This window comes from Lycium ferocissimum, chromosome 6, assembly GCF_029784015.1.
Source record: "Lycium ferocissimum isolate CSIRO_LF1 chromosome 6, AGI_CSIRO_Lferr_CH_V1, whole genome shotgun sequence".
Taxonomy (NCBI): Eukaryota; Viridiplantae; Streptophyta; class Magnoliopsida; order Solanales; family Solanaceae; genus Lycium; species Lycium ferocissimum.
The window spans coordinates 9598344-9611469 of NC_081347.1; the positions used below are offsets into that span (position 1 = coordinate 9598344).

The window sequence follows — 13126 nt, forward strand, 5'->3', positions numbered from 1 at the left end:
GGGGGTGGGTTTTGAGTTTTAACAAAAAGGAAGACCCGTCAAGGAAAATAGATTTGATTCACACATACACAAAGATATGCATAAATTATATACTCCCACATCAAATCTCAAAAGATTGTTATATGCAATTTGTACCAAAAAAATTATCCACTATATTTAAAAACAATTTAAAGATTCTATGAGATAATTTTTTTTTTGGGGGTGGGTTTTTACATCAAATATCTAAAAGACTTATTTATGCCACGCATTTGTACCAAAAAACCACTAAACTTGCATCAAGTCAAAATGAGAACAATCTTTTTGGGACGGAGGGAGTACTAATTATAATCTAGGAATTAATGTCACGACCCGCATATGCAATTTGACACCAAGAACTAACCACTAATGCATTCAAGATGGCAACTTTAAATATATGCCTCATAAAACACATCACATATCTACATAAAAGAACGATTATATGAATAATGTATAAAATATACATCGAGGGTCCCATCACATGGCACTTTATACGAGTATCTACGAAACCCCACATCAAATTAACTCGACGGGAGAACGATTATATGCAATTTGTACCAAACTAACCACTAATGCATTCAAGATGGCAACTTTAAAGATACTTGAGCAAACCCCACATCAAATTACGCATCCAAAAAGAAAGGATGTCGGTATATGCACGATTTGTACCAAGAACTAATCCACTAATAAACAAGAAAATTCAAGATAAGAAGAAACTTTAAAGATTCCATGCATGCATACGCGTAAATATCGTATCATGTATTGCTGCGGAACGAATCCACGTATCATCATGTCAATATATTGCCGTGGAACGTACGGCCGATCCATCAACCACTAATGCGTTCAATCCCGCGTCTTTAAAGATCATAATATGCAAACCTCAAATTATAGCGCCTCAAAATATACATATATATATATATACATATATACCATAATATACGTAACCACTAATGCATTCAAGAAAGTGCACTTTCTCGGAGTGACGTAAGGTCGTAAACCTCACATCACATTATGGCGTCATCATCATCATTAGGTATGCAATCTTGTGATCCATGACATTAACCAGGCCATATGTTATATAGCTCAAGAGGCATATGCTTTATAAGATTGTTATATAACTCGCTCGACGTAAGCGAAAAGGCCATATGCTTTATATGCAATTTGCCATATTATATAACTCACTCGAACATTCCGAGGCCATATGCTTTATAGCCCACTCAGTCACGTCATGAAATCATTAGAATTTTAGGCTTGAAAATCTTTCGAATTGGAGTCATCGTATGATGCTTCAGAGACTATAGACTTCTGACATTTCTAGGAGTAAGAAGATTATGGACAAAACATAGGAATCATGCCTTGAAAGGAAAAGGGGATAGCCTTACATCAAAACCTTAACGACGTCGACTAAAAGCTTTCCTTCCGACTTACGATTCTACATACAAAGGGATTCGTAAAGGTTAGATTGTTGAAGGCATACTTAAGCTTAAACTAAAGCGGATAAGGCTAACAAAAATTGGGTTTCGTTTGTTTCGACAACTTTCCCTCATATAACAAAACAACGACATCCATAATATCATAGTACGCAAATTCCCTCAAGTTAAACATTGTTCAATTTCCAAACTCATTTCCGGAATTCCCCATAACCATAACTATAATACAACTTCATGCTTATCATTTACACAATACTCCCTCAACATCATTAATGGGTGAAATAATCGTAAAACTCACCTTTTTTTATGTAAAGATGGTCTTTGGATGAGAATACTTCACTTTAGAAGAACTCAATACCAAAGAGATTTTCAACTTCTATTAACCCTTAGAAGCATTCACAGACAATTCTACCAACTTTTGGTATTTGATTCTTGATTTCCCCTTCTTGGATATGTATTAAGGTGTTATGAAGAGAGTTCTAGAGGTTTTTGGAAGATTGGAGAGGTGAAAAGTGAGAAAAAGAAGAGAGAACCGTGCATATATAAAAATAGATTCGGACCACCCGGAATATACAATTCATATACGGACCGTATGTTTCTTCCAGAAACTCGAGAAAAGTCACCCTTCACTGGAAGGGTTCTATGGTCAAGTATACGGGCCGTATAAAATGTACGGTTCGTATATATGGTCGTATAATCCCCAGTTTTTCCGAATTCGTTTTCGTCGCTTCGTTTGATCTCGAATCCTGATAGAACCTTCTTGGTACTTGTGTAACACATCCTTAACAATCTAACGGACGTTATAACTCGTCCTCAAGACCCTACTAACTATTCATTAGTTCAATACCCATAGAATCCTTCCCAACATAACTTGTACTCCGTTCCCTTTGACGAACCTAGTTTCACCGAGTCCTCGTATATACGTTAAGGCTTTTATCACCCTCTTATAGTCGTGAAGGACTCGTGTCCGCCTTTTGGACGGGTCTATTCGCGAAGCAACGATTGATAATCTAGGAATTAGTTGAGTTAGATTAATAATGAGATGATCATTATGGTGTTATTAAAAATGAGCATTTTATCTCTAAATAGTTTAATTTAATGTAGATATTATTTATGTTATGAAAATATTAATGTGTGGATGTCTATTACTTCTCTTCATATAACTCCCACTACTTTATATTCATAACTCTTGTAGAAATAACCCCATTACTTCATGACCACTATTGCCATACTTTATTTCTATAACCCCCAAATAGTTACTACCCATGTTTATGACACACCTTTTAGTGTTCTTAATGTATTCCTATATATAGTTGGATTGTACTCCCTTCATTCACTTTTACTTGTCCACTATTCCTAAAATAGATTATCATTTTTACTTGTCATTTTCACATATCAAGATAAGATAATATTTTTTTTCATGTTTTATTCATAGTATTAATTATTCACTTCAAATCATTTTTCAAATCCAATAAAAATATGCATAAATTAATATGGGTATATTGGTAAATTATGTACTCTATTTATTATTTCTTAAACAGCGTGAAAAGTCCAAAGTGGACAAGTAAAAGTGAACAGAGGGAGTATGTAATAGTTGTATACTTGAACAACACTTGGAAGGATGAATAAAGTTCTCGTTTGTGTTAGGGTTTTGCCCTGATTTTCTTACCATATTTGGATTTTACCTTTTCTTGATGGAAGGGTAAAGAGTTTACCATAATTGATTTTACTTTTTCCAAAAGAAAAATGCAAATCTTCCATATTTGAGTAACCCTTTTCTTGGAAGAAAAGTTTTTGACATCTATAAATTGAAGACCTCCTTCTCACAATTAGAGAACACACAATAACATCCACAATGTAGTCACTAAAGAGTCTTGTGTATGGGAAGATTATTCTATTTATAGTTTTTAATGCTTTCTTTTAAATTAGGTTTTTTAATATGTAGGTCACTTGACTAAACCATATTATAATATTATGCTTTTTAGTATATTTTTCTTTGTTGTCTATACTGGGCTTGTTGTTGTTGTTGTTGTAGTATATTTTCTTTATTGTCCGATTTATCGTCATTCAAGGTTTGCAATTGCAAGCTTTTGCATGACGCCCTGTTATTTCGATCTCAACAAGTGGTATCAGAGCCAAAGGTTCAGCCAATGATTCGGCGATGTTCAGGACATGTTCAAGGCGGTTTCAAATCAAGAGCAACCAATTTCACGATAATAAAGATTTTATCTAGGAGTACTACATGTGGAGATGAGTTTCGACCATAATTTAAACATCTCTGCTGTTGCATCTTTAAAAATAAAACAAATATTTTTAAACCAATTTTTAACCCATAATATTTTTACCTTATTTTTAATAATGGCAAGCAGCAGTGATGAAGATTCATGAAGAAGGCGGATCAAGTTTTGTCAAGAAAATCCAAGCCAAAAGGAGAGATTTGTTAGGGTTTTGCCCTAATTTTCTTACCATATTTTGATTTTATCTTTTCTTGATGGAAAGGCAAATAGCTTACCATAACTGATTTTACTTTTTTCAAAAGGAAAATGCAAATCTTCCATATTTGAGTAACCCTTTTCTTGGAGGAAAAGTTTTGGACATCTATAAATTGAAGACCTCTTTCTCACAATTAGAGAACACACAATACCATCCATAGTATAGTCACTAAAGAGTCTTGTTTATGGGAGATTATTCTCTCCATAGTTTTTAATGCTTTCTTTTAAAATAGTTTTTTTAATATATAGGTCACTTGACCAAACCATATTATAATATTATGCTTTTTAATATATTTTCTTTGTTGTCCGATTTATCGTCATTCAAGGTTTGCAATTGTAAGCTTCCGCATGACGCCCTGTTATTTCGGTCCCAACAGTTTGCTCTCTATATTTCCTGTCTATTCTTATTTCATATTGTTACTCTTTTAGGTTGATTTTACAACAATGTAGTATTAATAACTAATGGTTGCATTAGTTGTGCAATGATTCTTCTTATTCAGCCAATCAAATAGTATATATTTTACGGAAAAGTCTATTTTCTTATTAGTCATATTCATCCGTTTTTAAAATATCTTTTAGGTTTAGATCCATTTTAATTAAACAGAAGACAAATTTGTGGGTCAGTTTAATTTAGGATTTAATTTGTGTTGATTTAATTAACTGGACCTCTAATTGGTGACTAAGTGTCATATAGTTTGTGCAATAGAAACATGATGGATGAGCTTCTTTCGATGGCATCAGAACCAAACTATTGATCAAATAGTATATATAGTTCATGCTTTTCCGAATTTTATGCTGAATTTTGCCGAACACCTTAAATCTAAAAATAAAAATAAAATAATAATGTCCCAAAAGCTTGGCTAAAACAGTAGACAGCTCAGATTCTATTATCAATTTAGATGTGCCATCATAATTTGTATCTAAATCTGTTTGGTTTTGTGATTGCAAATTTGCAATATTCCTACTTACTAGAAATGCTGTAGTTGTCGCTATGGGAATGTTTAACAATGGCAAAGAAGTCTTTTTGAAGTTATATATCAAATAAGGAAATCTTTACCAATAAAATGCTCAAAAATAGCTTGAATACATTTACATATACCTCAAATGAACTGCACTTCTATTATCATAATACCCTATCACATTTACACAAAGCTTCTTTGACTAACTGCAACTCTTTAACAACATCACTGATTCCCAATCTTTCTTTTGGTGATTCCATAGTGCAAGAAATCCCAATTTTACACATAGAAATTAAACATTCTTTAATGTAATCTTTGGTTTTCCTTTGAGCAATAGTACTGTTGGAGGTCTCCTCTTCTTGCAAATTGTGGCATAGCAATGGATCAACAATTTCCATGACTCTACCAGTAGAGAAAGCCATTTTAACATAGTTGTGAAGGTTCAATCCATTTGAAAAGGCGTCATCTGTCGGCTTTTTCCCTGTTAACATCTCCAGTATCATAATGCCATAGCTGTATATGTCACCATTAGTTGATACTTCACTTCCTATTCCATATTCTGCAAATTTTAGTAATGTCATATCAAAAGACAATCACTTAGTAATTATTAGCTAAGTGTGTCCAAGAAAATTAAAGGGATAATTATGTTTTTGGACCACTCTAAGAAATAATAGCTGGAAAATGTATAGGCTTTGCATATTAAGTATAAAAATACATACAATATACATATAATATACATATATATACATAATCAGTGTATATAATTTGTATATTTTGGCTAGCACCAGTAATTAATTTTGGCCGACGAGACAAAAATAAAAATACTAAAATTAAAGCTCATTGTGCAAAATCTACTGCAAAATCTACTATAAGAATGCTTAAAATGGTTACCTGGAGCTGCATAGCCAACTGATCCTTTAATACCAATAGTTCTAGTTTCTCTTTGAACTGTTTCTTGGAGGAATCTTGACAAACCAAAATCGCCCAGACGGGCAGTCATGTCCTCGTCTAGAAGGACATTGCTTGGCTTCAAATCACAATGAACAACTGGTATTTGGCTTCCATGATGAAGATACTCGAGTGTGAAAGCAACATCCATTGCAATGTTTATTCTCTGATACAGATCAAGATATCGAACGTGCTGACTACCATCATTGGTAAACGAATGCAGCCACTCGTCCAGGCTACCATTGACCATGAACTCATAAATCAGGGCCTTAAAATCATTGCCCTGAAAGTCAGTACCTGAACATGCAGTTATTAACTTGACAAGATTTCTATGCCTGAGGTTTTTAAGGACTTCACATTCAGCCTTGAAGCTCTTCAAAGCTCCTCTATGCTGCAAATCGAGTACTTTGATCGCCATAGTTTTTTCATCTGGACTAAAAATTCCCTTGTATACAGAACCAAAACCACCCTTACCTATTAAATTTTCTGAAGAGAATCCATTAGTTGCTTTCAGCAGTTCCCCATAGGAGATTTTCAAGAACGAATCATCTGTTAAATCAGGTGAAGGACTACGTTTCCTCCGTAAGAAACACAAAATTAGAAGTACCAAAACAAGTGTTATTCCAAATAATCCACTGGCAACAGAAATAATTATCTTCAGGGTTGATGACAATCTTCCCTTTTTCGGCATTGGAACCTTACATAGTGGTAGCTTTAGCATGGAAGAACCTCCACATAGATTTCTGTTTCCACTGATTATTGCCGCACTTGCGTTACTAAAAACTCCTCCTTTAGGTACTTCGCCCTCAAAATTGTTAAATGACAGGTTTAAACTTTTCAATGATGTGAAAGTTTCAAAGAAATTTGGAATAAAACCAGTGAAATTATTACGCGAGAAGTCCAAATATGACAGCCCTCTCAAGGAACTTACAGATTGTGGGATCACACCTTCAAACAGATTACCCTGAATATAGAGGTTTTCCAACTTGATGCAATTGCCTAAAGTGTTGGGAAGTTTTCCGGATAACTTGTTATCGGAGATATCAAGATACCCGAGATTGATTAAACTTCCTACTTCAAGTGGAAGAGAGCCACTTAATTGGTTTCCAGAGAGGTCTAGTTGGATCGACAAGGCTGAAATACTAAGAACCTCTTTCGGTATTGTGCCACTGAGTCTGTTACGCGAAAGATACAACATTTGCAACAACTGGCAATTTCCAAGAACAGAAGGAATAGTCCCTTCTATGTTATTTTGAGCTAGATTAAGTCCATACAAGGATGTTAAATTTCCAACGGAATAAGGGATTTCCCCAGAAAGCTTGTTTGCTTTAACATAGAAATACTTGAGCTTTTGAAGTTTACCAAGACTAGCTGGAATTTCCCCTGTCAATTGGTTATACTCCAAACTTACTATTTCCATGTTGCTGAGATTTACAAATCCATCAGGTATTCGTCCGAATAGTTTGTTCCTAGCAAAACCGATAGACCTAAAATTGGTTGAGAAGTTGCCAATATTCTTAGGCAACTGGCCTCCTATATTATTCACACTCAAACTCAGTTCTTTAAATCTGGTAATGTTAGCCAAGGAAGAAAAGAAATCCATGTCGTCTTCTCTTCCGGTTCCAAGATTATTGAAATGCATTCCTAGTCCCCGAAGATTATGGAGATTTTCAAGAGAAGGGATTTTCCCAGACATCTGGTTTCTTGATAATGAGATAATTTCAAGATTGGTTAAATTGGCAATGGAACTTGGAAGCACCCCACTCAATAAGTTTGAGAACAAATAAAGTAATCGAAGACTCGGAAGAGTGAATCCAATATCTATGGGAAGAGTTCCTTTAAGTTGGTTAACTGGAGCAGCAAGATGATAAAGAGAGGATAAGTTAAACACTGAAAGGGGAATAGCACCAGAAAGCATGTTATCACCAAGGGAGATATAGCTCAAGTTAGTCAATTGGCCGAACGAATACGGTATACATCCTTCTAACCTATTCTCTGGTGCTGCTAAGGCAATAAGGGATGAAAGATTACCCAAAGAATAAGGCAGCTCACCTGTTAAATTGTTTGATCTAAGAAAAAGTACCTCAAGATTTCTCAAAGACAAACCAAGCTCCACGCGTGGATTTTCCCAGTCAATGCATTACCATCCAAATCAAGATATATAAGCCTAGAGCAATTTGATAGTTCAACTGGAATTTCACCAGTAAATGAGTTATCCTTGAGGCTTAAGTTCTGCAACCTGAATAGCCTTCCAATTTCCTGTGGTATCTCACCGTTGAAGGTGTTATTTCGAAGAATTAGTTCTCTAAGAAAACTCATATTCCCTATCTGAGGAACTAATGTTCCTACAACCTGCTTGGAGCTTAAATCCAGCACGGTCACCCTTTGATGTCGGGCGCTACATGTAACGCCTTGCCAGCTGCAATGATGAAAGGAATCATTCCAAGAATTGGTAACACCAAAAGGATCATATGCTATTTGTGCTTTGATGCTGAGAAGGGATAATCTATCAGTTTCATTTCCAGCAAGCCTGGAAGATACAGCTACAGAGAGAACACGTAATAAACAAGAAAGCATAAGACAAAGGAAAACATTATGAGACTTCATGCCTGGAGCAATAAGTGACTACAAAAGTTTTCAGGAGCAATTCAAATTCTAATATATACTAAGGCAAGAGTAGACAGAGGCCGGCTTATGGGAAATGCAAGTTATGAGTTTGTAAACACGGTTGGTAGATTATAAAGCAGCTATAAATAATTTTAAAAGGGGGCAGATTTTTTAACAGTTTTTGTTGAAATTACAACGCGTGAGAAAACGATAAACACCACATGAGTTACCATAGTGTAGCCTTTGATTTGGTCAACTATCAAACTAAAACATTTCTTGATGATCTTTTCAAGGTGTTTGATGGTTACAGGTACAAAGAACCTGATGGGATGGGGCAACTTATGGGTCAATGTCAAACCATTAAATGACTATAAAATCTTATTTTTCTCAGAAGAAGATGAGAGGAAGAAACAAGCACTATAATACAAATTAAGTCAAAAGCTGCTGCTCAAAGTCTTCTTAGTAATGATAGAATCCCAAACATTCTTGTACTACTGAATGTTTGCTAGTGTACTATGCTTGAAATATGCATTTGCAAATTAGTCATAACTTAACAAAGCAGCTAACACACACACGCACTTCTTCTTCTGCGCTTGTTCTACTTCAAACAGACAAGATACGGAGAGAAACAAAAAAAGATGCAACTGTTAACCTGTCACTTGAAGTTTACCAAATTAGTTGATGTAGTCATAAAGTTAAATGAATCTACAATAAACTCTACATTCAGAGACTATGTTCTCTGGAAATTAGAATAGATGAGAGTACATCTTAGCAGAAAACTAGACTTTTACACTCTCCTTCCCCTATCTTCCAAATAATTCTATCCAAAAACAATTGTAAAAGAGTGAAAAGGCCAAAAGAACTAGATTGAAAATACGAGGACGACCAGAATTCACGAGGGAATAATAAAATATAACCTGACATTAACTATATGCACTAACTCCAGGACACTGTCCTAAAATTTCACTTGTATAAGTTTTGAAGTCCTAGAATTTCACTTGTATAAGTTTTGACCTCCAGGACATTGTCCGGAGTTTCATTTTCAGCAATTCACTTGTATACGTTTCGACCTCCTGGATCCTAACCTAGAGTTTCAGTTGTAGAAGTTCGACTTGTATAAGTTTCTTCAGGGCAGTGTCCCAGAGTTTAACTTGTATAAGTTTCAAACTCTTGAACACAATCCTTGAGTTTCAGTTGCAGTAGTTCGACTTGTATAAGTTTAGTTGACACTGTTATGACATTTCACTTGCAACACTTCTGAACTTGAGGAAAATCTCCTGAAGTTCATGTGGCTATTTCAACTATTGTGCCACATTATTAAGTTCTCCCTATCTTTTTAACTTTGTAATCTTAATTATATTCCAATTAGCAACGCTAAAAGTGACAACATGGTATTATAGCAATGATATAAGTAGCACCTAAAAGCAGAAATTTATGTAGAATAAACTTTCATTTCAACAGCCAAGCATTATTTCATACCATTGGATTAAGAAATTTTATAGTTATAAGAAAAAAATGACCAAGACAATGAAGGGAAAAAAAGAAAACAGGAAATGGGCTCTTCTAAGCTGTCCCTGACAAATACTGCTATAATGACATACATATATATATAATCAATTGTACATGGAATTTGATAATTAAAATGACAAAACTAAGGTTGTGTTTGGTATGAATGAAAATCTTTGTCAATAAAAATGTTTTCTTGGAAAATACTTTTTCCAAAAAATAAGTTACTTTTTTACTTATTGATGTTTGATAAGTAGAAAATATTATTCCAAGAATATTTGTATATAATCTAGGTAAACCTTATGGGCGGGAGGTGGGGTGGGTAATGAAAGGTGGGATCAGGTCGGGGTGGGGTATTGGATGGTGGAAATGAGACAATGAATCGAATGACACGTACGAAACTTGTTTTTCTACACCTATTAGCAAGTCATTTCCTTATTTTTGTAAGAAACTAATTGTTTTTTAAGAGAAAATACTTTCTAAAATATTTTGATCAACCAAATATGAAAAAATTGAAAAACATTTTTTAGCTTCGAACTCCTCCGTACCAAACAAACCCTAAGATGTACAACACGGCTCCTCTCATTCATTAATAGTTCCATCTCTTGCAAGTAGCATCTAGTATAATATAGCTTCAATGATTGCAAATAGAGCTCAATTCAATTATATTTAAGTGATATGTATTCATATTTTTAATTTGTGTTTGTTATGGTTGTTAGGATATACTATTAACCATGCGGTTTGATTATAGTATTATTTCTTATTTCTTTTGGAACAATTATTTATTTATTTATTCAATTTAATAAAGTCTTAATTTAAATAGATCATTTGTTCATGTGTGCCCTTTACTTATATAGTAGACGATTTAGTGTATGGAGTTTTAGCTCATGCGCGGAAGATTAAATTGTCGGTTCTTATAAGTTATAAAGTTAATGTTCACAATCAAAGATGAAACTGGGCAAAGTATCTTGATGATTGTAGCATAAGATTAAAATATAATCTATCTTGATTATGGGAATGGTTATGTTCCAACTTCTTATGCTAGTACATTTTTGTGTGTATTGGACGGACCAAGTAGAGATAAGTGTTTTGTGCTGAATATATAAAACTACCTCTCTAGCTCATTAAATGTTCTTATACTCTTAATCTTGATATGATTGTTATGATCAATGTGCTTCGTTCATTGTTTTGATTTATTAAAAGGTGCGACTCAACTGCGAGTTAATGTATTCTACGTAAATTGGATAATGGCAAAGTGCATTTGTGAAATAATAATTAGTTGATAGAATCCGTGTCTCGACCTTGAGATTAATGATACCCTTTATGGATGCTTATAAGTTTTCATGTGAAAACCACACAGTGGATTTTGTATCCGTCACATGAAATAAGTTAAGCGGAAGTATAAAGGATTAAATTAGTCGATGAGTTAAATTGTCGATAATTTAATTTATTTGATTGGTGTTTGTAATCTTAACATGGGGAGTTAAATAAGTTTTTAATGAATGATTTCGAAATTAAACAGAGGAGTGCAATTACAGTTTTCTAGTGGAATAAATTATAATTTATTGTGGTAGGATTAATTCATTCACATTCCGAATTAATACCACAATAGGAAGCCTCGTTATTAAATCGTGGTCCCCGCCGTACGAATATTCTAGAACAAGGAAAATAAAAGGAAAAATAATATCCTTGGTGGGTTAGGAAGGGGCTACACGTTTTTGGCTAGGGTTTACCCTAAAACGTGTGTATATAAAGAAAGCCATAAAACCCTAAGTGATATTATTGCTCTTTAGCCGAATACTTGCCACTTCAAGTATTACGTTCATAGAAGTTCAGGATACACAGTAGAAGATCGTAGACCTGGAGAGCAAGGACGCTATTGAAGACTTGTGCAACAACTTCAAAAGGTTAGTGTTATAATCTCGTATTTGATTATGTTTGTCTAGTTTACATGTAAGAATATGATCTTGGATGTTTGCTTCCGCTGCGTATATATGCCTATTTTCTATCAATGGTTAAATTAATTTTGTGGAAATATCAACAATAACATACTCAGTGTGATTTCACAAGTGGAATATGAAAATGGTGAGTGTAAGCCGACATTACTTATTTCCGATAATTTCGTGCAAATATCAGGAACAGTAAGTGTTTTTCATTGTAGTATGCTGTCAACTATAATACATTACTTGGAAAGTAAATCATACTCAAAATCTTTAAACAAAAAACAATAGCCACTTTATCTTTTGAAAATGCAATAACAAACCTCTTCTGATCAAAGTTAATGGTCAAACGAGATAGGGATTACCAAAACTCTTAAAATGTCAAAAATGACCACTACACCATTTTTTATTTTTGTAAACGAGAATTTTATCCAATAGTATTGTATTAAAATCATAAAAGTCTAACCTCTTGGATTTATGAGACAATACTGCTGCCTTCACTTTTGAATGAAATATAAAGCATCCTTATGGAGCTAACTTTTCCAGGTTTATTTCACAATTTTGAAATATCTTTAAATTGTTGTCATTTTTATTTTAAAACTTTTAACTTTTAATGTTGTCATTTTTATTTTAAAATAATCTCTTATGTGATATTTTAAAAATTGGATAAGTAGAATGGCATGAATTAGAAGAAAAAAAGATCCTGGAAAGTTGAAACAACATTGACTAGTAAACTAAAATTTTCATAACTGTAATTATTAATAACGTCGGTCTGATCAACATTTGAAAACTAGGGAATAAAAAACCCATCAGGCAAGACAAGTATTCCAGTTTTACACAATACTTTGAGTTAATCTTTTTCATTATAAAAAAAGAGAAAAGGCATAAATTCATCCTTAAACTTGCACCGAAAATTCACTTTAGCAATTAAACTTTATTTGTAATTCTTTACCCCCCTAAACAAACTATACGTGAATTATATTAGACCTTTCAATACCCAGACATGTGCGCGTGCCATAGCAGCTGGGCGCGTCATTCACTTATTTTAACGATTTTTTTTTTTAATATGACATAATATATTTTAATGGGTTCAACGGTTATATTACCGTTCCCAAACCCACACCCGACCCTATTAATAAGAACCCTAATTTCTCTTCTTCCTTACCTTCAATCAGCCCCAAATGTTGCTCCATTCCTGAAATTTCTTCTCTCTCACACCTTCAATCAAC

At 33.8% G+C, this 13126-nt stretch overlaps 1 protein-coding gene across 1 annotated transcript; it reads right to left on the minus strand.

Annotated features, from left to right (window-relative positions):
- Nucleotides 1-4985: 4985 nt before the first annotated feature.
- LOC132060631 (probable LRR receptor-like serine/threonine-protein kinase At3g47570) lies at nucleotides 4986-8442 on the minus strand. Its single transcript, XM_059453613.1, has 2 exons — nucleotides 5788-8442; nucleotides 4986-5455 (listed from the first exon to the last, which is right to left on the minus strand). The coding sequence occupies exons 1-2, from the start codon at nucleotides 7760-7762 to the stop codon at nucleotides 5061-5063; spliced, it is 2370 nt and encodes a 789-aa protein (XP_059309596.1). The 5' UTR covers nucleotides 7763-8442; the 3' UTR covers nucleotides 4986-5060.
- Nucleotides 8443-13126: the final 4684 nt, after the last annotated feature.